This window comes from Bipolaris zeicola, assembly GCF_000523435.1.
Source record: "Bipolaris zeicola 26-R-13 unplaced genomic scaffold scaffold_198, whole genome shotgun sequence".
Classification (NCBI taxonomy): Eukaryota; Fungi; Ascomycota; class Dothideomycetes; order Pleosporales; family Pleosporaceae; genus Bipolaris; species Bipolaris zeicola.
Window position 1 is genome coordinate 26,872 of NW_006912247.1, and position 21,327 is coordinate 48,198.

Consider the following 21,327-nt stretch of genomic DNA (forward strand, 5'->3'; position numbering starts at 1 on the left):
CACCAGCTCGACAAAAACAAAATATAGATGGATGTTGGCGATTGTGAGCAATGGTCAACCGTGTCTGTGTGTGCCAAATGTCTTCATCTTTCTCTCCTCAGCCCGAGATGCTCGCTGGCCCGTTCCGAGCACGGCCTGGTTCTTAGTTGCCAGTGAAGCGCCTTGCGGTGCTGCGTGCGGGGGTGATGCCGATGCCGATAAGGACGGCGCTGAGTGAAGTGCCTTTGAAGATGCTCTCGTACTGCTCAATCTTCAGGCGGGTGCTGTACGGCTGTCGCTTGATACGCAGAAATGTCGCTCCTGTGACGGCTAGCCACGTGCCAAAGAGGATTTCGTAGCGATACTTTTCAACCACGGTTTCTGACGCGCTGCTAGACATGCTGCTGGACAATCAGTTGGAAGAAGGAAGTTTGGGAGCAAATGAAATGGGGGCTGATGGGCGGAGACGGCGGTGCTGATATGGAAAAACTTCATGACGTCGCCAGCCCCCTCCATTACCCTCTCGCCACCGCCGTCACCCCAGACACGGCTCATCGTCAGCCAACCATTGTCTGAGGCAACAAGCTGCGCGATAAAACAAAAAATGCACGCGCCGGAGAAAGGGTGCCATCCTTTCACGTCGTATTGAGTTAGACGACGCGCTCCGCATTACAGCCCCAGCTCTGATTTGGCGATAACAATTATTGCAAAACGCAGCCAAGTGATTCGTTTATTAAACGACACCAACTCCGCACTTGAGGGTGTCAGCCGCTGTTACAAGGCTTTACGAAGCCATATCAAACATAAAGCCGTACAACCTACTACATATAGCTTTTGGCATTCAATCCAACGACAACACCACCGGTAGTGTAGATGTTTTGATGCTTTTGTCCGAACAATACCTGTCCCTACCATCTCATCCCAAGATGTTGATCGCAACCTAGCATTGTTATCGCTATGCGCTTAGATCCAATCGCTGATTAGCCGTCGCGATAGCTGTCTTACCCAAGGTATGCAAAGTGAAGCTGACTGGGTATCGTTGAAAAGACTTGTAGTCGAACGCCTTATTTGAAGCGGTGTGCACCTCACCGCCCTACTACAGCGGGGAACCCTACCTTTTCAAGACCAAAAGCTGCACCTGCACAACGGGTGGGGAACGACTAAAAAAACTCTATGTATGGTAGTCTATTTCTGTGTGACAAAAGCCTTGGTATTTTTTGTTCACAGAGAATCTCGGTGTTATATACGAAGAGTAGTGAATGTATTTTTGCTTGGAATGTTAATCCATGTCGAGCTGCCATCAGGCAACAGTAGGGAAAACTACATGCATATATTTACATTGAAGAATCGCGTAAGATAGCATGCCTGCCATACAGGAAAAGTCACCTGGAACGTAATCGAACTCCAGAGGCAACATTGTTCAAATGAGTTCTTGATTTCACTGCTAAACGTTGTACATGTCCCAGATACCAAGTGTGCGAACAGCTTCAACCCACCTGATTATACAATGCGTGACATCTTGATATAAATTTGACGTTTCCAACTCACCACAAGATTATCCACATCAGCACCTCACGGAGCAAGGCAAACAAGAACGCAAATTTACTACTTGACCTTTAAGACCTCAGCACACCCAACACCACCGTAACCATGCAACCATCTCTCATGACGCTAGTCCTTCTAGCACCCACACAAGCTATAGCATCCGAGCTTATGCGGGTTGCGACATCCGAGCCCACTCAGGTAACCAAGGTAATTGTCAAGACCAGCACCATCGAGGCGCCCGCCGAGTTCACTCAAGCAGGCATCGTAGCCCAGCTGCAGGAAGATTCGATCCTGCCCGCTCCCTCAAACCCAACTTGGGTAGAACCTTCATGGCTCTTGTATAGCGATGCCACACCAGCGGAGACACCAGTTGCAGCACCCACTGAGACTTTGGCCGCAGTACCCACCGAGACAGCCACTTCAACACCCACTGACACTGCAGTCGCAACACCTACATCCAAGCCCGATAACTGGAAAACCGACCCCAAAGAGTTCAAAATCGATGTAATGATCTTCTTCGGCGTCACCGGCGGCCTCTTCGGCCTCATGGTTTCCCTGGGCCTCCTCGGCGCCTGCGTCCAAGCATATCAGCGTCGATCTCGCGCTAAGAAGGCCTCGTCCGATGCCCAGACTAGAGACGTTGAGCGTACGGCAGGTCTTCCAGCTATCTCCAAACCAAACGATATTAACAATGGTTCTCATACGCTTGTTGCGGGTGAGGCGGATGCGGCGGCGCAGAAGGGTGGTGTTGTTATTATGATGCCAGAGTTTCCGGCTCCGTCGTATGGCAACAATATTTCGACTCAGGATGTACATTATCCCGAGGGCGAGACGGCGGCTCAGGCGCCGCAAGGCAAGGTTTCGATGCGTCCTAAGGGCTCTTGAGATGCTGGGGTGTAAAGAAGGTTCTAGGCTCATAGAGGATATTGTTTTTCAACGGTAAGTTCTACAGGTATAGATTGCTTTTCGGCTTCAATCTTCTAAAATACATTTGTTTAAGAAAAGGGAAAAATCCAATATTTACGATGAAACTAGGAAGTAAAAGTACATGATTAAAATATATCGTTTTGAGGAATTATTGGCCTACTTGAGTTTTAATAACATGCCAGCATCGGCATCATACGCCTGCCCTTGCATAATTCCATGGATATAAGCGTCGCCAACAATGAGCCAATATCCATCTTTTCTCTGTCTAACGACAAACGGCACATTCGCCCCTTTAAGCAGGATCAGTTTATCGCCGGCCTGGACATGGGCTGGTAGTAAGCAAAGCCAACCCGATCTTGTTCTCCCAAGTCTTCTTCCTTTGGTATGAGGAATCATTTCGCTAAAAGCGCCATAACTCTTCCAGGTCGCCCAAAAGTAACCCATCAAGCCTAGCGTTTTGAACAAAGTTGGAAATTTCGAGACCTTCATTTTCCGAAGGCCGCTGATGGGCGATAATTGGGCGCGCCATTCACGGAATAAGGTTTCGATTTTGTCTTCACCTTTGGGGTCAAGCAGCCCTGTGCAAAGCGTTTGCCAAAACATCTTCTTGGATGGCTGTGCGTCTTCTGTGCCATACATGTGACACGGCTGGCAATTGGCAAAATTCTCCCACGTGAGGAATACGTTGTAGAAATCAACGATACAAAGTAATAACTTGTATATCTTCCAGAACTCGCAGCCGATTTCGAAAAACACTCTCCCCAACGAAGGGTCCTCCTCTTCTGTATAGTTACACTCGACGTCATCGGATATGATAAGCAAATCGCTGTATTCAGCAATGACATCTAAAAGCTGACCAGTCACACCCACGACATCTGGCTCATCGTAGAACTGAGCATGCGCTGTCGAGTCCGAGGTAGCTTCGTAACGCCGTAACTCGTCAAAGCCATTTCGTATCAAGGGCATACACATTGTTTCTGAGATGTTCCAATCGGGGACCCAAGAAGGCAAGCAAGCTTCCTCCTCGCTTGGGGCCTCAGTGTGGATACAATGACTGAACATGTCGAGATTATCGGTCCCTCGTATGATTTCCACTGCCGTTGCACAGTAGACCTCTTTTACGGAAGCGGTGTAGTCTACCACGATATGCAGGTCCTGACGATTGCCCTTTAGCAGCCCCATGATTGCAAATACCTTATCACGAGGATTTGTTGCCAATCTCGGTCTCAGGGACGTCAGTAGTCGAAGCAATTGCCCTGCTATGTTACCCTCCAATGGCTTATCCTCGAGTTCTTTGATGGACTGAAGACCTTCCAAGCAGTCATCGCGGATCCCACCTATTCTCGAGTCGAATTTGTCCTCGAGTGTTCCGTATTCTACAGCATTCATGAAACGCTTCCAGTCCACTTGGTATTGGCCGCACATGATGATCTTTTCAGACGCGAGACATACTTCCTGCACAACCCAAGCACGTGTCCACCAATCCACCTGAGCCAATTCTCCGAGGATATAGCAGCCATGACGCAAGTCTTCACGTTCCTTTTTAGTTCGCGAAGCATCTAAAGATGATTTTGTTGAAGCCTTAGCTTCTCCGCTAGACTGCTGGTGTGCAAGGGCTTCGCTTTCCAAAGTTGTGATACAATCGAAGGCGAGGTTGACATACTCATACGACGGTCCGAGCCAAACAACTGTGCGTGTAGCTTGTGTGTAAATGTCACCCATGATGCCGACTTGTTTCGCGCGTTCGTGTATGTTGCTCTGATCAATACAGATTGCATCCGCCCATAAAATGCGAGACTCGGTAGGGCGCCGAAGTTCCAGTAGAGCTGAACGCAAGCTTTCGCCGATTTGCAAGGTCAGGTCGTCCACCTGGATAGGCGTCGTCTGACTCATATCTCCCCAGACATAAGATAGTGCCTCGTACTTCAACCCCTCCCGCAGCTCTGCTTGCAGAAGCCGGCATGCGATATCGTCCTGTCGCGTTCCAGGAAGTAGCTCTAGGACGCGAATGTATTTACAATCTTCCATAGGGTTAGGCAACGCGGTATATACATAGGAGCTCGTCGTAATGGTATTTCGTTTTTTGTCCAGTTTTGCAAGCTCACTGTGGTTACTATCCAAGGTGAAGGCCGGAGACTCTTGCTCAGAAGGGGAAAGTATCCGTTTGGGAACGTCAACAAAAAAGTGTTTGGCGACTATCTTTGTGTAATAGCCCACATTGTTTCTAGGAGGCAGGGCAGAGTCCGTGAAAAGTCGTCGTGACATGATTGGTGGTATCGGTAATAGTGGGCCAAAGAATTTTGCAGATAGCTACATGTGTTTCTGGAGTGGCGAGACCGTAAACGTCTTGAATAACAAGAAGCGTTGTCTCTAAGCCATATTTACCCCGCACATAGTTCTGGAAGTAATCAATAAGTACTAGCGTGGACAGCAGAAGAACAACATCTGTTCTCGTCGGCGCTAGTTCTCTTAGGTCTAGTTGTATCTTATCTGCAGTAGTGCGACTAACAATAGTCCTGCTCGAAGTAGTATCGGTAGAGATTTCCATTATGATCGTTTTGTGAAGTCATGTTAAAGATTAGTTCTTTCAAGAGATCAATCACATATGTGAAGAACAATATATACTTTAGAGTTGGAGTATAAGATGACACGCAGAATATATCATAACCTATTAAAGTAGTACTTGTATCTTAATTTTGTAATACAAGAAGTAGGTATAATTACCTCGTACACTAGAGACGATAATGCTTATTGCACCTAAATGACCCTTTACATCACATCATTCCGGTAATAGTACGCATAGGGTTCCCAGTAGACAAGCCACATCGTTCCGGTGCTCTACAATCCCGATTTGGACATGTCATTCTCAATATCATGCTTGTCCACCACTACAAATTCGTCGTCACTTTCAGCAGTTTTCTGCTTCTTGGATGATGGCTGCTCCGAGTCTGCTGCCTCTGCAGGATCGATAGTCGGAGCATCCGGAAGCTGTGACGCTAGCGCATGAGGCTCGGTAGCGTGCTCTTCCTGAAGCTCTGACTCGGAGACGGGAGGGAAGTAGTCACTACGACGATAGTCAGTATCAAGTAATGAAAAGTCATAGAAGAGTCGCATACGCAACCTGCTCGAAATAAGCATCTTCGTCCTTTTGGAGGAAATTGCAGAAGATGACTCGGTCGAGCTTCTCGGCACTGCTTTCTTTGACCAAAAAGTCATGAACTGTCTTTAGCGCAACGCTGCAGGCCTCGTGGCTTGGATATCCGTAGACACCAGTGCTTATAGCAGCGAACGCAATGCTTCTGCAACCGTTTTCGACAGCCAGCTCGAGGCTCCTTCGGTAGCAACCGGACAGCAATTCCGCTGCGCTAGATCCTACCTTCCAGTATATTGGTCCGACGGCGTGGATGACCTTCTTGCATGGCAATTCGTATGCATCGGTGATTTTGGCACTGCCAGTCTCACACCCGTTGAGTGTTTCGCATTCTTCAATTAGTTTGGGCCCAGCCGCACGGTGGATTGCACCGTCCACTCCGCCGCCACCCAAAAGACTCGAGTTCGCGGCGTTTACGATGGCATCAACAGCGAGGGTCGTTATGTCTTGTCGAATTATGCTGATTTTGTCGTTGAGAGTGGTAGACGGTATACCCTTAGGCTGCCTGTTCTCGGGTTTTATCTTTTTGAGTTTATAGAGCAGCGACAAGGTTGGAATCTCGTCAAGAGACGTGATTGCCATCCTTGTGGGAGAGCGAGTTGATGAGTTTTTTGCGAGGTAATATGCGCTGGCCATGGGTCGTTGTAGTCGTTGTGATGTCCGAATGATAGGACTAAATACCATCAAGGCGGGTGAAGGCTGAGAGTGCTGCCTAGTTGTTAGGTGCGGTACGGAATGGTAGAACTATCAGCTTCGAGTGGGCTGAAGCTTGGGCCCCGCGTTCCCCGTCCATTACCCCGCCAAGAGCCCTACAGCGTGCATACCCCATGCCGTACTATTGCTCACTCACCTCTGATGCTGCGACCAATCTGCCTTGCGTACTTTGAGAAGTGCCAACCGATGGGAATCAACTGTTCGTCGGCCGCGAGAGCGAGAGATATGCGTCTACTATCACCAGTCTTCGTAGGCTCTCCAAGAGCTATTTCGCAAAAATTCCAAGCTTCTCGATTACATAGAACCAATCCTTCTCTATTGTATCTCTCTTGCATATAATTGTAATGGGCGAACTCCGCATCTACTCCTTTACATACCTAACTCCGAGCATAGGAAGATTCTGCAGTGCCGATAATACATCATGTAGCTTCTTTTTCATTTTTCAACGATCTGTATACAACGTGCGAAAGAATAAAAATATCTTCCCCCGCGCGTGTGGTATTGCGGTAGTGCGGCAGTACTAAGCTACTGTGTTGGAGTTATCGATAGCATCACGTGAGCACCCTTGAACAATCATACCTGGCCTGTCTCTTATATTCTTATTTATTCAATAATAACATACTCTCATTTCGATTTTGCCAGTATAGGTGACTATTAGATGCTAAAAGTTTAGTATTCTTAAATAAGATTATTTACGGTGGTAAATGGGTAGAGGTAGGTGTATAGTTGGGTTGCCAAGAGGTGGGTAGAGATACCTCGAATCGTCCCCCATCGATGATGCATTAGTAGCGATTCCACCCTGGCGGCAGCGGACCGACCCGTCCACTCATCTCCATCGGCTATACCAGACCGGCGACTTGGTGCGCCGCAATCTTGACAGCTCTCTCATCTACATTGGCCGCTGCGATGCACAGGTCAAGATCCGTGGCCAGCGCGTTGAGCTTGCCGATATCGAGTACCACGTCCGTCGCGCCCTCAATGCAGAGGCCGTGGTAGCTGATGTGCTGGGTGGCAGCCTGGTTGCCTTTATCCAAGCGCGCAATCTCGACCTCGACATTGACCTCGTCCATGTCTACAGACTCCTAGCCCATGTCCTGTCTACTTACATGATGCCGTCTACATACATGGCCGTCGACCACATTCCGTTGACGGAGAATGGCAAAACTGACCAGCGGAAGCTGCGGGCCATTGGTGCTAAACAGCTCGCCGTGCGCAAACAAAAGCAGAGGCAAAAGCAGAAGCAGAAGCGCCAGCCCATCACGACCAAAGAGAGTCTGCTCCAGAACCTATAGATATCGGCGCTCCCTCGCGACCGCGACCTCGACCTCGACATTGGCGCCGAAGACAACTTTATCCGTATCGGGGGCGATGGCAAGGAGTTGGTTGCCGGTACTTCTTGTCGCTTGCAATTCTGTAGTGCGAACAGCCCCAAAGCCAAAAAAGATCGATGAGGCGGTTGTCATTCTGGCGAGTCCAATAGGACATCAGCTAAAAGTGGAGATTAGGGCAGACAGCACACTCTACGCTCGCGAAACGGTTGCACAGTGGCTCGACGAGCTAGCTACACTTATATCGAGTTTTAGTCAGTGCGCCTAAGTTGGAGTTTCAAAAGTTCTAGAAGCACAGCTGTTGGTAGGCTTTCTTGCGCCATGGTACGGGTGATATAACAATAGATAATTAGTTGCTCATTCTTTATTTGTTATCAAGATGGCTACAAACTAGATATATCTGAGGTATGCGTATGATAATGAATCCGTCGTCCCTGAGACCCACAGAGGCTCTGAACCCCCCCCCCCCCCCCCCCCACCCCCCTGCCGCATCTCCCAAACAGCGATTCAACCTTCTCTCCATGAAATTCTGGTGGTATTAGCGCGCTCGAAAGTGACCGGTCGTGTGCAGATAGCGAGTGTGGTGCGGTTTTGGCGTGTATCGTGTCGTGATGTTGGATGTTAGGGTTAGCATCACGTTAACCCCAACCCTAGCCCTAACCCTATCCTAAATCTTAAAACTGCGCATTTGATGTACAAACCCTGTTCTTACTGGCACATACGACCATTGGAAACTGAGAGCTAGCCATCCCGTCCGATCTGGCATATATAAGCAGTTTACCGGCGGATTAGTAGTTAGGTGGGTGACCACTAGCGAATCCCCGCTGTCGTATGTTTTTAGATTATTTTTGTAATATTTTTCCACTTAACTTTTAAGTTACACAGCGGGGTCATTGTATTAAAGACGTGATATATCAGCCAAAATATAATAGAAATTATTAGTTAAATATATTGTCTTAACTTGGCTTTTCTAACCCTATCCTTATACGGTTAAGAAAAGAGTGTAAATGTTGTTTCCCGTAAGTACTATAGCAGTGCGACAACGCTAAGCTTCTTGGTTTAGGTAAGTATCGATGATATAACGTAAGCCCTGCTTAATCTTGAAGTCTACCTGCACTGCTATTTTTTTATTGACGAGTGTAGAGCAGCTAATGTAACCTCTAGCTTCCTAACAGTATATATCGCTGGCCTATATTAGCACTATCGGAAGTGTAGACCTAAGTCTGAGGAGAGGGTACCTTGCCTTGTATCACGACTGATCTTCGAATAGCCTATCAATGCTTACAGCGAGCAATCACTGCAATCAAACGGAGTAGATGCAGTTTTAATATTTATTGTTATTTTAACCAGCAGCGAAGCTATCTATGTCTCAAGAGAAACATATCTAGCCAAGCCCAGCTTCTTTCTAACAGTACCAGGATGGCATGCAAATGAAATCGCTAAAATGCAGAACATGACCATGTGCCGAGACATCGGTATGCTGGAATTCTCAAAGAGACCGAGGCAAACGCCGTTCCATGCAACTGTACGAAATGCTCTTCCAACGGTGCGCTGAATTTTTAAAGTCGTGAAATCATGGACAGATGCTGATGCTGTAAGGGTAACGTAGAAGTGAAGAAGAGAAGAGGCCACTCGCGACCTGTGCGCACGTGAATATGGCCGGGTGAGTAACGCGCGGGGATGGCAGAATTTTGGTTGTTTTGTACATATAATCGTTGCGGAGGAAGGCGGAGGTGGCTAATAAGGCGCAGTAAACAGTGTGGCGTTCGGTTCGGGCCGGGGCATCCTGACAGCTAATCGTCATAGCAGGGACTGGACGAGGGTTGCTCGCGCATTTACCAACCAAGAGGAGTATGGGACGTTACTCGACGGAGCGGGACCGCTGAAGGCATGTCATCGCATGGCTATTCCAGAAGCCTTTCACCATGTCGCAGTCAGCACTACTGTAGATTGCTTCCATACCTGCTCTAGCAACAACACCGAGAACCATAGCGAGTGGACCCCAGATGGGCCAGTCAGAAAGGTCGAACTTGAGGTACGATATGAAGAAGGCGGTCATCAGGAGTGCGGTAGCTAGGTTGGTGGCTGCCCGGCTGATGGTGGTCAATACTAAGATAGTATAGGAGTTATAGTCACGGCTTACAAAGGCTTTGACTGCGTGTAACGATGTGTGATGCTGGTGTATAGAACGCCGAAGAGTACCCAGATCGCAAGGAGACTGAACGGAGTGAACAGGCAGCGGCACGGGGCAGGAAAAAGCACATACATGTCGGTGATCAATGGCAATGAACTTCCTGAGATGTTGTGTAGAGCAGACTCCTTGTTCTTGGACGCAAAGCCGAGGACGATGTTTGTGATCGATATGGCCAGTACGAGGATGAACAAGATGCGCTCGACTGCACTTGGTATCGGCGGGATCATACTTGCTGGAGGTGGTGTGGGATTGGTTTTTTGGTGACAGCTCTTAGCAACTATACTTGAGTACGAGGCAGCTTGGTGCTGCCCAGGTGTTGGGAGCAGTTGAGACGATTTCGTTCGAGGGTGATGGGGTGGGCAACTCGTAGACTGCCCACTCTAAATTGTGCTATGTCGCTTCTGAGAGCGGGCAGTATCGCGTCCAGCATTCTGGGACAACAAACTTGAAATCGCCTTGTCTCGAGAAAGGTCTGACGTATGATGCTCTAGAAATAAGCCGCAGCTGATCAAGGACCCCAAAGCCCTACTTGGCAAAGCTCAGCCTTCGTAATGGGTATGTTGACTTTCTCGAGCGCATCAACCAATATTTGGAGCGCCTACTCTCGACAGGATTTGGCATCGCCGATCTAGACCTGCTGCGATATCTTCGAAGTGTTTCATGGTGTCCTCGTGCGCGACTTATATTGCAGGCTGTAGCCCGGGTGGGTTGCCGCGGAGTTGGCATCACCAATGGCCAGCTGAGCTTGCACAGCCTCCACAACAGCGACTACTTAGGTGAAGGGCAGCTGTGAAGGACTTGATACCGAAGCTTTGGAAGGTGGTTCTTTAGAAGGAGATTTGTGCAGGTACAGCACCCTGATGTAGTCCCGTGAGAGATGCTGAGGTTCGCCAGATCAACTCAACGATGGAAAAATATTACTACAGTACTTCATCCAGCCTTATCGAGCCCATACCAGAGGTCAGATGTACGAGTAATCGTACAGAAAGAATAGTCAACACCTGCTGCATAGCAGGGTTGTGGATTTGTGGCGGAGCACTGAGTACAGTCCAATTGGGTCTGCAACCTGACAAGAGCCAGAATTTCATACTGAGACGATAGCGCTCAAACCGTATCATAGGATGTGTTGCTACTAAAGTAACCTTTCATCCTGTCGGTCATCCCTTGCCAATTGTAGCAAAAAAGAGCTTCTGAATGAATGAGAGATGATTAGCTTGAAACACATGGTAGCTACTGTAACGGCGCAGGCAAGACTACTCGGGTCAGTATCGGCAATAGTGTCACTCAGAGGCACATGGGAGTGCATGGAACAGCAGAAGAACCTTGATTCAAATGGATACCTACAGGCCTACAGTTGTGTATACAGGAGTACCAGATGACCCTTTTCGGGTTCGAAAGTGGGGCTTCGCTTAATGAGATCTCGGAGCCGAAACTCCAGAGGCTTTAGTACCTACAGGCATCTCATTCGAATCTTTACTCTGACTGCAAAGTCTTTTTTTCAGTACCCGATGCTGATAGGTTGGAGTGCGGCCTGTTGTCCTTTTCTAAAAAGAAAAAAAGAAAAAACATAAGAAACATTCCTCTGATATGCCATAGTTACGTCAAACGAATAATAAACAATTGAAGTCATACGCCTAGTACGAGAGGATATCGAAAGCACATAGAACAACTATGGCTATCAGCCTATACTTGTACTATGGAGCAGATCCAGCCAATAGTCTGGTCTCAGATCCAGATCAAATCTAGTACACCCAGACAGCATAAAGTTGCAAAGAGTTGTTCTGTTGCAAATCGAAGTGCTCAGTACTACACCTAGATACTATAATCAGTTGATCACTAGAAGCAATTATGATACTGGAAGTCATTACCAAAGACTTCCTTGCCTCTAGTTCGTTCAACTACTATTCGACATATTGGATACCTCACGGACATGAAATTCCACTTCCAGCCTTCATAGCTGCTCCCTTGAGTAGATTGGATATGTCAGCTAAAGTGACTTCATCACCAACGAAATGCCTCTAATTAGCCAGTGTTTTCTGATAGGTGAGCAAAAACTTGATGAGGCCTTATTCCGACATCGATTCGTGGGCTTACTTGCCAAGATACTTGTTAATAGCTCGGCTCTCTTACATGATAATTTCATAATCATCCAAGACCGGAATTCCATCAGATGGTCGGATCTCTCTGTACTCGCCACTTCTCTGCTGTTCTTTTGCCACGTCAACGTGGGTGGGCTGATAAAGTAGCTTTTTCCTTAGACGTTAGTCAGGGCGCATGGAGCCAGCATAGCAAAGCTATGCACTTTGAGAACCATCTGGATTATGAATCCGAGCCGAGGTAGGTGAAACTAAATAGATATGGTACAGCCTGGGCTGGCGGTACGTTGTTATAGTCCAATGCCACCCCACATAATCAGGCAACTGGGCTATGAATAACCCAAGACTACGTTAGCCCAACACATGTGAAGGATCCAAAGCTCGGGCAGCTAAGTATTTAGCCTGGGGTACAAGTGTCTGTGCGTGCGGGGAATGACACGGTTATCGGACCCGAGATCCTGTTGTCGAGACGGTGCATATCTTATTAGCGTTTAGACCGGTCGATACGACGTTTTTCCCTAGTCTTGTGTATATCTTGGCGCTTGGTTGAATCTGTGTTTCGAGGCGAATACCTGTCAACGTCCACCAATTCCGCCCACTATTTTCGGAAGTTGCGAGTAAGTAGGGATTCGGGCTGATGAAATACATGTTAGCGATGTTGCCAAGGGACAGATGGCCCCACGCAAGTATCCCAGCCGCTGAAGTGTGTCGCGTGGTCTGATATGATCCACCACGAGAGCAGTATCAAATGGATCCGCAGATACATTACCACTCGATTCACCACATCCCCAAGAGCCTCATCGGCTGCAGGACCAATATGATAGTGAGTAACTTTGATGCTGGGACTTGCTACTCGCGCGTGAACAAAACATGACATTAGGAGATGAGTATGAGTAAGAGTACACCAAGAGGGTGTGCTGTTTCCGGCCGCGCTGGTATCATGGCCAAGCTGTACACCTTAGCTAAGACTTCTTGCGATGCAGGGAAAGCCGGGAAAATGACCGTAAAGGTGTGCACGGCCGACTTTACCGAGCACAACGACTCATTAGCACTCGCTGTTTCGCCGCATCTTGGCTAGTCGTCCCGCTTTATTATCGTCTTGGAAGCGACTGGATTTGAGATAGCATGCAGATAACTGGAAGTCTTTATCCATCCCGTGACCAAGAGTGCGTGGAGACAGAGGTGAGTCTAGAAGGAGGAGGATCGCATACAATGTGGGCGTTGGCAGCCCAGAGGTGTTCGCAATTTCGAGAGTTGTGACACCGTGCTACGTCCAAAGTACTGGATGACCAAGTTTTTTTCGGGTGATCAGCATCGGGGTATGTGGTAAGAGGCGCTGGGGACGGAGGATTGTGTGTGTAGTGTAACCTCAGATGGATCGGCATGTCCGACAACGGTCGTCAAAACAGGCGTGCCGTTCCCTCCATGGGGCGACCCGCTTTACCCCGCACAGGTCACGTGCCTGTGCCGAACTGTCGATTCTCACCATAACGTCGTCTGAAAAATGCCAGCCTGCCAAGCTCATCCCATGCAGCCTTCGCGCAGGCGCCCGCCTATCGCTTCTCGCTATTGCAAATGCCAACCATCGGCAAGGCTTCACCTGGTCAGCGGCCAAGCACGCCTCCGCCCAGATTCGCTGCCACAGTGTCGTCGATGGCTTGGAACAGCAGGTGTTGGGTGCATGGTGGAACGATTTTCGCCTCCAAGTATTTCCCCGCGGGGAAAGGCAGTAGCGCACCTCGTAGTAGTCTCACGGTAGCGGACTTGGCCATGTTGCTTTCGAGACGAGGCCCACGGGCATAAAGCTGCCTCCAGTCCTTCTGTTCACGAAATTCCACAGTCAGGCGTCTAGCCATATCACTCCATTCATCTTTCCGTCCAACAAGTTCACTGCCATCCAACATATGGGTTGCTTTAACACTCATGCCTCGGGGACCTTAGACCCACCAGAGGTCCGCAATTGGCGGATCCACACCATTGCCCTTATCGCGTCCATGTCGGCGCTAGCCAGTAACTATCTCTGGTCTTTCTTGTCAGTGCTTGGAATACTGACGCAGATGCAGTGGGTTATGATACGGCCGTCATTGGCGGTACCATGGCTCTCAACTCGTTCATTCGAGACTTTGGCCTCAATGGTATCCCCAAAGCAAATCGTGATACCATTCAGGGAAACATCGTCTCTACTTTCCAGGCTGGCTGCTTCTTTGGTGCAATCTTCGCGTTTCCCTTTGCCGAGCGCATTGGACGCAAAAAGACAATGATAATAGCTTCTTCCATCTTCCTACTCGGCGGTACGCTCATGACTGCATCCCAAGGTAAACTGAACATGATTTATGGTGGCCGTGCTATAGCTGGTCTAGGCATTGGCGCTTCATCCATGGTAAGCATTGACAACAGTACATTATCTGTGCAGAGAAAATACTGATTTTCATAGGTGGTGCCTGTATATATTTCCGAAACTGCTCCACCCTCAATCCGTGGCCGACTGGTCGGTATCTTTGAGATAGCGTCCCAAGGTGGCGGTATGCTTGGCTTTTGGATCAACTATGCTGCCGATCGAACCATCGATGTCAACTCCAAGACACAGTGGATCGTCCCACTTGCCATTCAGCTTGTTCCTGGATTGTTGCTCCTTCTCGGTGTCGCATGGTGCCCTGAATCGCCTCGTTACCTTGCCAAGAAGGACAACTTCGAAGGCGCACAAAACATTCTATGCAAGATTCGTTGCCTTGACGAATCACATGCTTACATTCAACACGAGATGAGCGAGATCCGTGCTCAGGTTGAGGAGCGCAGTGCCAACCGCAAGAGCAAGAAGGACCAGTTTATGAAGCTCTTCCAAAAGGGTGTCCGAAACCGCATGGCGATTGGACTTGCCCTCATGTTCTTGCAATCTTTCACTGGCGTAAGTAAATGTGCGGAACCAACAAAGATGGCATAACTGACATACTCAGGTAAACATCATTACCTACTACGCACCACGCATCTTCGAGACTCTCGGTATCTCAGGTACATCGCTTAAGCTCTTCTCTACCGGCTTCTACGGCATTGCAAAGACGCTTGGCATGTTCACCTTCACCTTCTGGGTCGTTGAGAAGGTTGGTCGCCGTAAGGGTTTGATCTGGGGTGCTGCTCTTGGTTGCATTCCAATGTGGTACATCGGTGGCTACGTCATGAAGGCAGATCCAGCCGGTGCTGCACTCAGAGGAGATGTCTCACGAAATGGCTGGGGCTACCTGGCCATGGTATGCGTATACGTCAACGCATTTATCATTTGCGCTACATGGCAAGGTATCACCTGGACCTACGCATCCGAGATTTTCCCCTTGGATATCCGTATGCTCTGCGTCTCGCTTACCACTGCCGATACCTGGCTTGGTTCTTTCATCATCGCCCGAAGCACTCCCTACATGATTTCTGACCTAGGTTATGGCGCATATTTCTTCTTCGCCTCTATCCTTGTCGGCATGGGTATCTGGAGTTTCTTCTTCGTACCCGAGACAAAGGGTATCAGTTTGGAGGAAATGGACGCGCTCTTCATGCGTCCAATGCACAAGGCGGTATGGGCACAACTTCGTGGCAAGCCCATCCTTACCCAGGAGGAGGTTGTTGCGAGAAGCAAGGGATTAGATACGATGGGAGAAAAGGAGTATGGTATTGAAACAATAGAAGCCGTCAAGAGGTAAGACGCGCGATCGGCGGCTCGAGGGGCGGGATCTTTGATATCTCAAAGACCTCATAATAACTCCTTGGTCGCCGAAAGAGGTCGGAATATCTTTCATAACGGCATGGCACGAATGAATAACTTTCTGACTTCAAATTCACCGCCCGTTTTGCAAATGCTTTCCTTTGTGAAAAACAGGCAGATCAACCGTCCTTCTACTAAGCACTGTAGTTTCTCAGCCAAAAAAAGCCTAGTTCAGCGCCATGCTTGATAGCGCACTTGGCATGGCGCCTCCCACCCTTGGCATGCCGCCTCCCGCTGGGACAGCGGCTGACAGTGGCTTGGGGCTCCTGTCGGTATCATTAAAACTGCCGACAATATCGGAGGTGCTGCCGAGGTCATAGGACCATGCTATTTCGCACAGCTAGCCGCGCCAAGTGATGTCGCGGAGGGAACTACGGAATGTTAGCCGAAGTGTCAGCGTATGCAAGTGATGATTCCCGTAGAGACGGCGGGGGAGTCTTGGCTGTCGTACGATGCACAGCGGTACCGGGTGAAGCCAAGCATACGTCTGACTTTTGTATGTTGTTTTCAATTCCATTATAGGATTCATACATATGACTCAATGGTAGCATTTATCGAGGTACTTGCAAAATTGATCTAGTTCGCATACTAGATGAGATGTTGATGGTGTTACTAGTATTGCAATCTTCAGAGCTGCCCCCCTCCTGCATCGGCCGGAGTTCCCTTGGTTGAACCTGTACAATGCGAGCAGCAACGCACATACAACTAGAGTAGAACGTCTAAAATACTGTCCAGCCCATTTTGGGCAACGATGCCATCTATATTAATCGAAAAGACTTCTCCACTAAAGTAGACAAATTACGCAGCTCACCCATCGATTTTGAAAGAAACAGCGCTAGATCAAAAGTACCGAAAACTAGTATTTCCCACACGCTTCCCGGCCCTAACTACCACTCAGCTTTCCAATGGCTTTGCGCCTGCAAGTTGACCAGCACCTGCAATTACAACTTCACTGAGCGGCTTATCCCCTGGGCCAGTTCTGGTCGATTCAATCTTCCGAATTACATCCATGCCATCCAGGACCTCGCCAAAGACGACATGCTTCCCGTCCAGGTGTGGTGTAGCAGCGGTCAGGATGAAAAATTGGGAGCCATTGCTGTTGGGTCTGCAACAATCGAGTCAGCACACGTATCTGTTGCGTACTACAGTAATCGACTTACCCAGAGTTCGCCATACTCAGCAGCCCAGGGTGGGTGTGCTTGAGTTGGAAGTTCTCATCGTCAAATGATTCGCTACCGAAGATACTGGCACTACCAGTACCGTCACCCCTCATGAAATCGCCGCCTTGAATCATGAAATTGGGGATCTAGCTTGCTGTCAGCCAATAGTTTGCGGGTTTCTTATATGAGTATGACCTACAACACGGTGGAAAGTGCTACTCGTGTATCCTCCGACTTTGCACTCGCCAGTGCAAAACTGCCTAAAGTTCTCCGATGTTGCGGGCACAACGTCGAGGAATAGCTCCATTTGTACGCGTCCGATCGGTTCGCCTCCAATGGCAATGTCAAAGTATACTATCGGATTGTCCGGAGACCGTCTCGCTTTGACTGTCGCACCCTCGCCAGCTACAGGAATATTTACGTCGTGCTGTCCCGGTGTATCCAGTTGTACCGGACGCGCCATCTCCGTGGGCCTACTCGCATTCTTCTCTTTGCTGCTTCCGCAACCCATTTTCGGTCTATCGTTCGTTTCGCAAGATCAGTCCGTGAAAGTTAGTAGATAGCGGAAAGTTTGAACCAGGGTAGCAAGAACCAGCCAAATAAGAAAGAGATGATGTGGTGCAGGGAAGTTGCAGATCAGGGAGCAAGAAGCTGAGTAGTGACGATGACCTCATGCGTTGAGCGCCACTGGCGTTGCTAGGCGCGTCCTAGACCGCGGAGACGACCGTGTCCTTGGGAAAAATGACCTCATCCATGGTTTGTTTTGTTTTTCTGTTGACATCGGAAAACTAGTTGTACAAGCTGAGATAATCCAATGTTGGATAGTACGACATGTGTCACTTTGTCTGCTTCGAAATCCCATCTTTGTCGCGCCTTTTCCTTGGCAGCTTTGATCTTGATTGCTGACCCGAAGCATAGCATTAAGGCTGCAGTAAAGCATCGCCATTCGAACTCTCACATTATCTGATCAGAACCGATTATGGATGAATGGGTTTTCACTATGCCATGGAATTGCTCAAAATACCATCAACGCAAACACGCCTAGATACACACAAGGAAGTTTAACCAGAATAACGCTAGTCCATTACTAAAAATCAATCTGACGGCTCAGTCTAACCCAATGTCTATCTATGAACAGTTTAAAATAAGGAAAGGATAAGACGGGTTCCTGCGCAAGCGAAAGCGGAGGTTCCGTCTCACCCGGCCGTGCCCGGCTTGGTGTCTAGGTACTACCCAGAATCTCTTTAGCAACCCGCTCACCGCTCCGAATCGCGCCATCCATGTATCCGACCCAATACTCACTCGTTTCTGTGCCGGCAAAATGGATACCGTCAACGCTCTCCCTCAGCGCCGAACCATAGTTGGTCAAGACATGCGGTGGAGCAATGGCGACTGGTCCGCCTCTCGAAAACTCCTCCAAGTCCCAGCGTTGAAGCACGAATTCTGTAATGTTTCTCGCTTGCCCGCCGTAGTACTTCGCAAAGGTATCCAGGATCTGCGTCTGGGCTTCTTCCGCGCTGAGTTTGTCAAGAGCTCGCATCTGGTCTCCAAGGATGAAGCCGAGGATTGCGCCGAAAGAAGTGTCTTCGGGAGTGCTATCAAAAGTCACTCGCACGGGGCCAGAGTTGGAAAGAACTTGTCCGCTCAGCCCTTCTTTGCGCCAAAAAGGTGTCTTGTAGATTGGTATGCCCTTTCCGATCGCGGGCATTCTGGTATCGGAATTCAGATGCTGTCGACTTCCGGGAAGCTCCGGCTGGAACCTGATCTGATTAACGAGTGGGGGCGACATGGCGAGTACCACCCTCTCTGCGTGGATCTTGCCGGCGCGTGACTCAACGTCATAACCAGAGTAGGTCCTGGTGATTTGGGAGACACCCGCGTTGAAAGCAATATGCTCAGTGCCCACCTTCTTAGCCAGACGCTCCGGGATCAAGCCTGTACCACCCACTACTCGCTTTTCTTGAGCTCCTCCCTTTGTAGCAATCAATCTTTCCAAGTTTCCGACCGTCGTCTCGTTTCCGGCAGCGGCGACGTATACCAGGAGATACAACAGCGAGATCTCATGTGGCTCTGCTGCAAAAATGGATTTGCAGAACGTGGCTAGTGCGAATCTAGCGTCCGGCACAAGGTGTAATGTATCCAGATATTGATCAAAGGTGATACTGTCCCACTCAGATGCTTTCGAGTGCGACCAAGGTGCGCTCACATTCAGCTCAGCTGCCCAAGCGTCCAACTGAGTTCTCGTAGTGGAAATCTGTACGAGTGCTGCTTCTTCGAGCGGCGGTGCACCACCAAGTTGGGGGTCCGGGTTGTAAGTTGACCTTGTGCCGTTGAGGTACAGTACCGTCTCGCCCTCAATGTAGGTGTCGAATGTTTCCAGTCCAAGGTCGGCAATCATTTGAAGCACTTTGTCCTGAGTTGGACCCACGAATTCGGCACCGACTTCTGTGACACCACCATTCTTCAACGGTTTATTGTAGACTTTGCCGCCGACACGGTCTCTCCCTTCGAGAACAAGGACAGATTTGCCTGCCTTGAGAAGATCGCGCGTTGCTGTTAGACCTGCCAGGCCTGCGCCAATGACAGCGACATCAACTGATTCGGGCACAGCTGCTGCAGAAACAAGAGCTATGATGGAGGGTATAAGAAGTAGCATAGAGCTATATCGTGATAGGGAAGAAGGCCTGGAGAGTCCCATGATGAATGTAGTCAATTAAGGAATAGAACAAGTGTTTGGAAGATTGTGGATGCTTTCGAGTGTGCTGTTAAACATCCCCTGTGGCGCTCCTGCCCTATATATACAGATACTTCTAAGTACATCGTACTGGATAACTTAACCTTTGGGAATTGTGCACTGAGGCTAAGGGCTAACTGCGGCTGAGAGCTAACTGCGGCTGATGTTCGTCGCCATCGCTGTTTCGGAAAACTAAGAAGACCGGATCGGACCTTCGGGCTGGGTCTACTAGCGTTGTCAAACAAATGACCGCAATTTCACCACACACACACACACATACACACCCGGTTCACCTGGATACTTTTTCGAAATATACTTTGTATTCGCATTTGACAATATTGTCGCAGAATGTATAAGATGGCAGCATCGCATTCAAAGTGCCCGACATGCGGATTATTCGTATACTAAGCGTGGATAGCCATTCTTGCTGTGTTCCTTGCTAATGTTCCAAAGGCGGAAATGCCAAGATGTCCGACGAGGAAAACGGACATACCATACAATAGGTCATTTATCTCATTCGGAATCAGGTATAATGCCGCAGGCAGATATCGTATAAAATCATTATATCCTTGTTCTGCAGGGTAGCGGGGCTGGGTTTTTACGACTGAGGGTAATACTGTTACAAGCAACAAGAAGAAGGATCCTCTCCCTGGGTATGACGATGAATGGTTGGGAAACCACTGGGGATCCCAATGGGCATGATCATCGCGGGGCATTAGGATCACGTGACTTGGCATCTCGCCAAGACGTGACATCTTGCCAAGAAGACAGATNAGATGCCATGACATCTGGAGATGTCAAGGACATCTGAAGCATCCCTAGATGCCAGGACATTCTAGAGATGTTACAGATGTCAGGACCGAAAGCAATGAGGATATAAGGATGGATGGATTTCATTATTTACTCTCGTTGTGGTCAACTCAAATTGTACTTTCTTACTAGTTATAGAACCTTTGCATATTCAGTGTCATGTGAGAAGGTGCCGCATGACATTTCCAAAGGTCTTTGTCATCCGAAGGGCCCCAAAATTAGAGAATTTAAAATCAGCGTTCGCACTTGGTTCATCGAAATAGGCCTGGTGCTCACACTTGCTAAGCGCAGGCCGCCAAGGCAGGATATCATCAGCGTAAAAACACAGAATGGTTACAGAACCGTGATTGCAGATAACTCGCAAACGCAGGATGTCGCTATACCAGTCCAGTTCGAAGATGCCTCGGCAACTGTATCTGCATCCATTCTAAGTAATGTGCCCACCTTCTTGTTAACATCCCCTCTAGTAGCAACAATTTCTAACACTTGCAAAAAAGGTGCGAATAAGGACTTTCCTATCTAGCCCCAGGGCACATTTACAGATAATCTCCGCGGCTTCCAACTTAACCTCTGCATGCAGGATGCGAAAAACGCTTAGGGAAATAGTCGCCAGTGCATGGCGGTTACTAAGACACAATCTCCGATCAGGTAAATTCATTGACTTCACGTTTGCCTTATCGGAGCAATCATTATCACATCTCTGTATACACAAGGGTGTTCCTTGACCAAGTAGCAACAAATACCATGATTAGCCTAGTAAGCCCTCAAATAGTCGTATTGAAGGGCATAGAACACGCACGGCAATCTGTAAAGATACGTCATCCAATCGTTCTCATCCCTGGTATTTGTTACACGGGGTTAGGTGCTGATACTTCTCTAGGCTCGATCCGGGTTAGGGCGAGTGAGTTGGTGTGTAGAGCGCCGTGAGGTATTTGTCTGGC

General features: G+C 48.8%; 14 protein-coding genes across 14 annotated transcripts; 7 read left to right on the plus strand and 7 right to left on the minus strand.

Annotated features, from left to right (window-relative positions):
* Nucleotides 1-142: 142 nt before the first annotated feature.
* On the minus strand, nt 143-379 carry COCCADRAFT_105965 (uncharacterized protein; the record flags this gene model as incomplete). Its single annotated transcript, XM_007717846.1, has 1 exon — nt 143-379. One exon carries the CDS (start codon nt 377-379, stop codon nt 143-145), a length of 237 nt encoding a protein of 78 aa, XP_007716036.1.
* A 1,250-nt stretch (nt 380-1,629) lies between these two features.
* On the plus strand, nt 1,630-2,409 carry COCCADRAFT_39996 (uncharacterized protein; the record flags this gene model as incomplete). The annotated part of the gene is made up of 1 exon (XM_007717847.1): nt 1,630-2,409. The coding sequence occupies one exon, from the start codon at nt 1,630-1,632 to the stop codon at nt 2,407-2,409; it is 780 nt and encodes a 259-aa protein (XP_007716037.1).
* Nucleotides 2,410-2,607: 198 nt separating this feature from the next.
* On the minus strand, nt 2,608-4,716 carry COCCADRAFT_105975 (uncharacterized protein; the record flags this gene model as incomplete). The annotated part of the gene is made up of 1 exon (XM_007717848.1): nt 2,608-4,716. One exon carries the CDS (start codon nt 4,714-4,716, stop codon nt 2,608-2,610), a length of 2,109 nt encoding a protein of 702 aa, XP_007716038.1.
* A 573-nt stretch (nt 4,717-5,289) lies between these two features.
* Nucleotides 5,290-6,184, minus strand: COCCADRAFT_105918 (uncharacterized protein; the record flags this gene model as incomplete). The annotated part of the gene is made up of 2 exons (XM_007717849.1): nt 5,290-5,515; nt 5,568-6,184. The coding sequence occupies 2 exons, from the start codon at nt 6,182-6,184 to the stop codon at nt 5,290-5,292; spliced, it is 843 nt and encodes a 280-aa protein (XP_007716039.1).
* A 968-nt stretch (nt 6,185-7,152) lies between these two features.
* Nucleotides 7,153-7,518, plus strand: COCCADRAFT_76514 (uncharacterized protein; the record flags this gene model as incomplete). The annotated part of the gene is made up of 1 exon (XM_007717850.1): nt 7,153-7,518. A coding segment is annotated over one exon (366 nt), but the record flags the coding sequence as incomplete, so codon positions are not given.
* Nucleotides 7,519-7,580: 62 nt separating this feature from the next.
* On the plus strand, nt 7,581-7,733 carry COCCADRAFT_105971 (uncharacterized protein; the record flags this gene model as incomplete). The annotated part of the gene is made up of 1 exon (XM_007717851.1): nt 7,581-7,733. A coding segment is annotated over one exon (153 nt), but the record flags the coding sequence as incomplete, so codon positions are not given.
* Nucleotides 7,734-9,505: 1,772 nt separating this feature from the next.
* COCCADRAFT_8169 (uncharacterized protein) lies at nt 9,506-10,065 on the minus strand (the record flags this gene model as incomplete). The annotated part of the gene is made up of 3 exons (XM_007717835.1): nt 9,506-9,737; nt 9,788-9,862; nt 9,911-10,065. 3 exons carry the CDS (start codon nt 10,063-10,065, stop codon nt 9,506-9,508), a joined length of 462 nt encoding a protein of 153 aa, XP_007716025.1.
* Nucleotides 10,066-11,061: 996 nt separating this feature from the next.
* On the plus strand, nt 11,062-11,217 carry COCCADRAFT_105963 (uncharacterized protein; the record flags this gene model as incomplete). The annotated part of the gene is made up of 1 exon (XM_007717852.1): nt 11,062-11,217. One exon carries the CDS (start codon nt 11,062-11,064, stop codon nt 11,215-11,217), a length of 156 nt encoding a protein of 51 aa, XP_007716042.1.
* A 2,229-nt stretch (nt 11,218-13,446) lies between these two features.
* COCCADRAFT_105964 (uncharacterized protein) lies at nt 13,447-13,737 on the plus strand (the record flags this gene model as incomplete). The annotated part of the gene is made up of 1 exon (XM_007717853.1): nt 13,447-13,737. A coding segment is annotated over one exon (291 nt), but the record flags the coding sequence as incomplete, so codon positions are not given.
* A 101-nt stretch (nt 13,738-13,838) lies between these two features.
* On the plus strand, nt 13,839-15,620 carry COCCADRAFT_105929 (uncharacterized protein; the record flags this gene model as incomplete). Its single annotated transcript, XM_007717854.1, has 4 exons — nt 13,839-13,944; nt 13,998-14,314; nt 14,369-14,839; nt 14,889-15,620. 4 exons carry the CDS (start codon nt 13,839-13,841, stop codon nt 15,618-15,620), a joined length of 1,626 nt encoding a protein of 541 aa, XP_007716044.1.
* A 956-nt stretch (nt 15,621-16,576) lies between these two features.
* Nucleotides 16,577-17,353, minus strand: COCCADRAFT_29306 (uncharacterized protein; the record flags this gene model as incomplete). The annotated part of the gene is made up of 3 exons (XM_007717837.1): nt 16,577-16,787; nt 16,843-16,988; nt 17,042-17,353. 3 exons carry the CDS (start codon nt 17,351-17,353, stop codon nt 16,577-16,579), a joined length of 669 nt encoding a protein of 222 aa, XP_007716027.1.
* Nucleotides 17,354-18,064: 711 nt separating this feature from the next.
* Nucleotides 18,065-19,498, minus strand: COCCADRAFT_105976 (uncharacterized protein; the record flags this gene model as incomplete). The annotated part of the gene is made up of 1 exon (XM_007717855.1): nt 18,065-19,498. One exon carries the CDS (start codon nt 19,496-19,498, stop codon nt 18,065-18,067), a length of 1,434 nt encoding a protein of 477 aa, XP_007716045.1.
* Nucleotides 19,499-20,543: 1,045 nt separating this feature from the next.
* Nucleotides 20,544-20,780, minus strand: COCCADRAFT_105947 (uncharacterized protein; the record flags this gene model as incomplete). Its single annotated transcript, XM_007717856.1, has 1 exon — nt 20,544-20,780. A coding segment is annotated over one exon (237 nt), but the record flags the coding sequence as incomplete, so codon positions are not given.
* A 97-nt stretch (nt 20,781-20,877) lies between these two features.
* COCCADRAFT_105930 (uncharacterized protein) lies at nt 20,878-21,111 on the plus strand (the record flags this gene model as incomplete). Its single annotated transcript, XM_007717857.1, has 1 exon — nt 20,878-21,111. A coding segment is annotated over one exon (234 nt), but the record flags the coding sequence as incomplete, so codon positions are not given.
* Between the last annotated feature and the right edge of the window lie 216 nt (nt 21,112-21,327).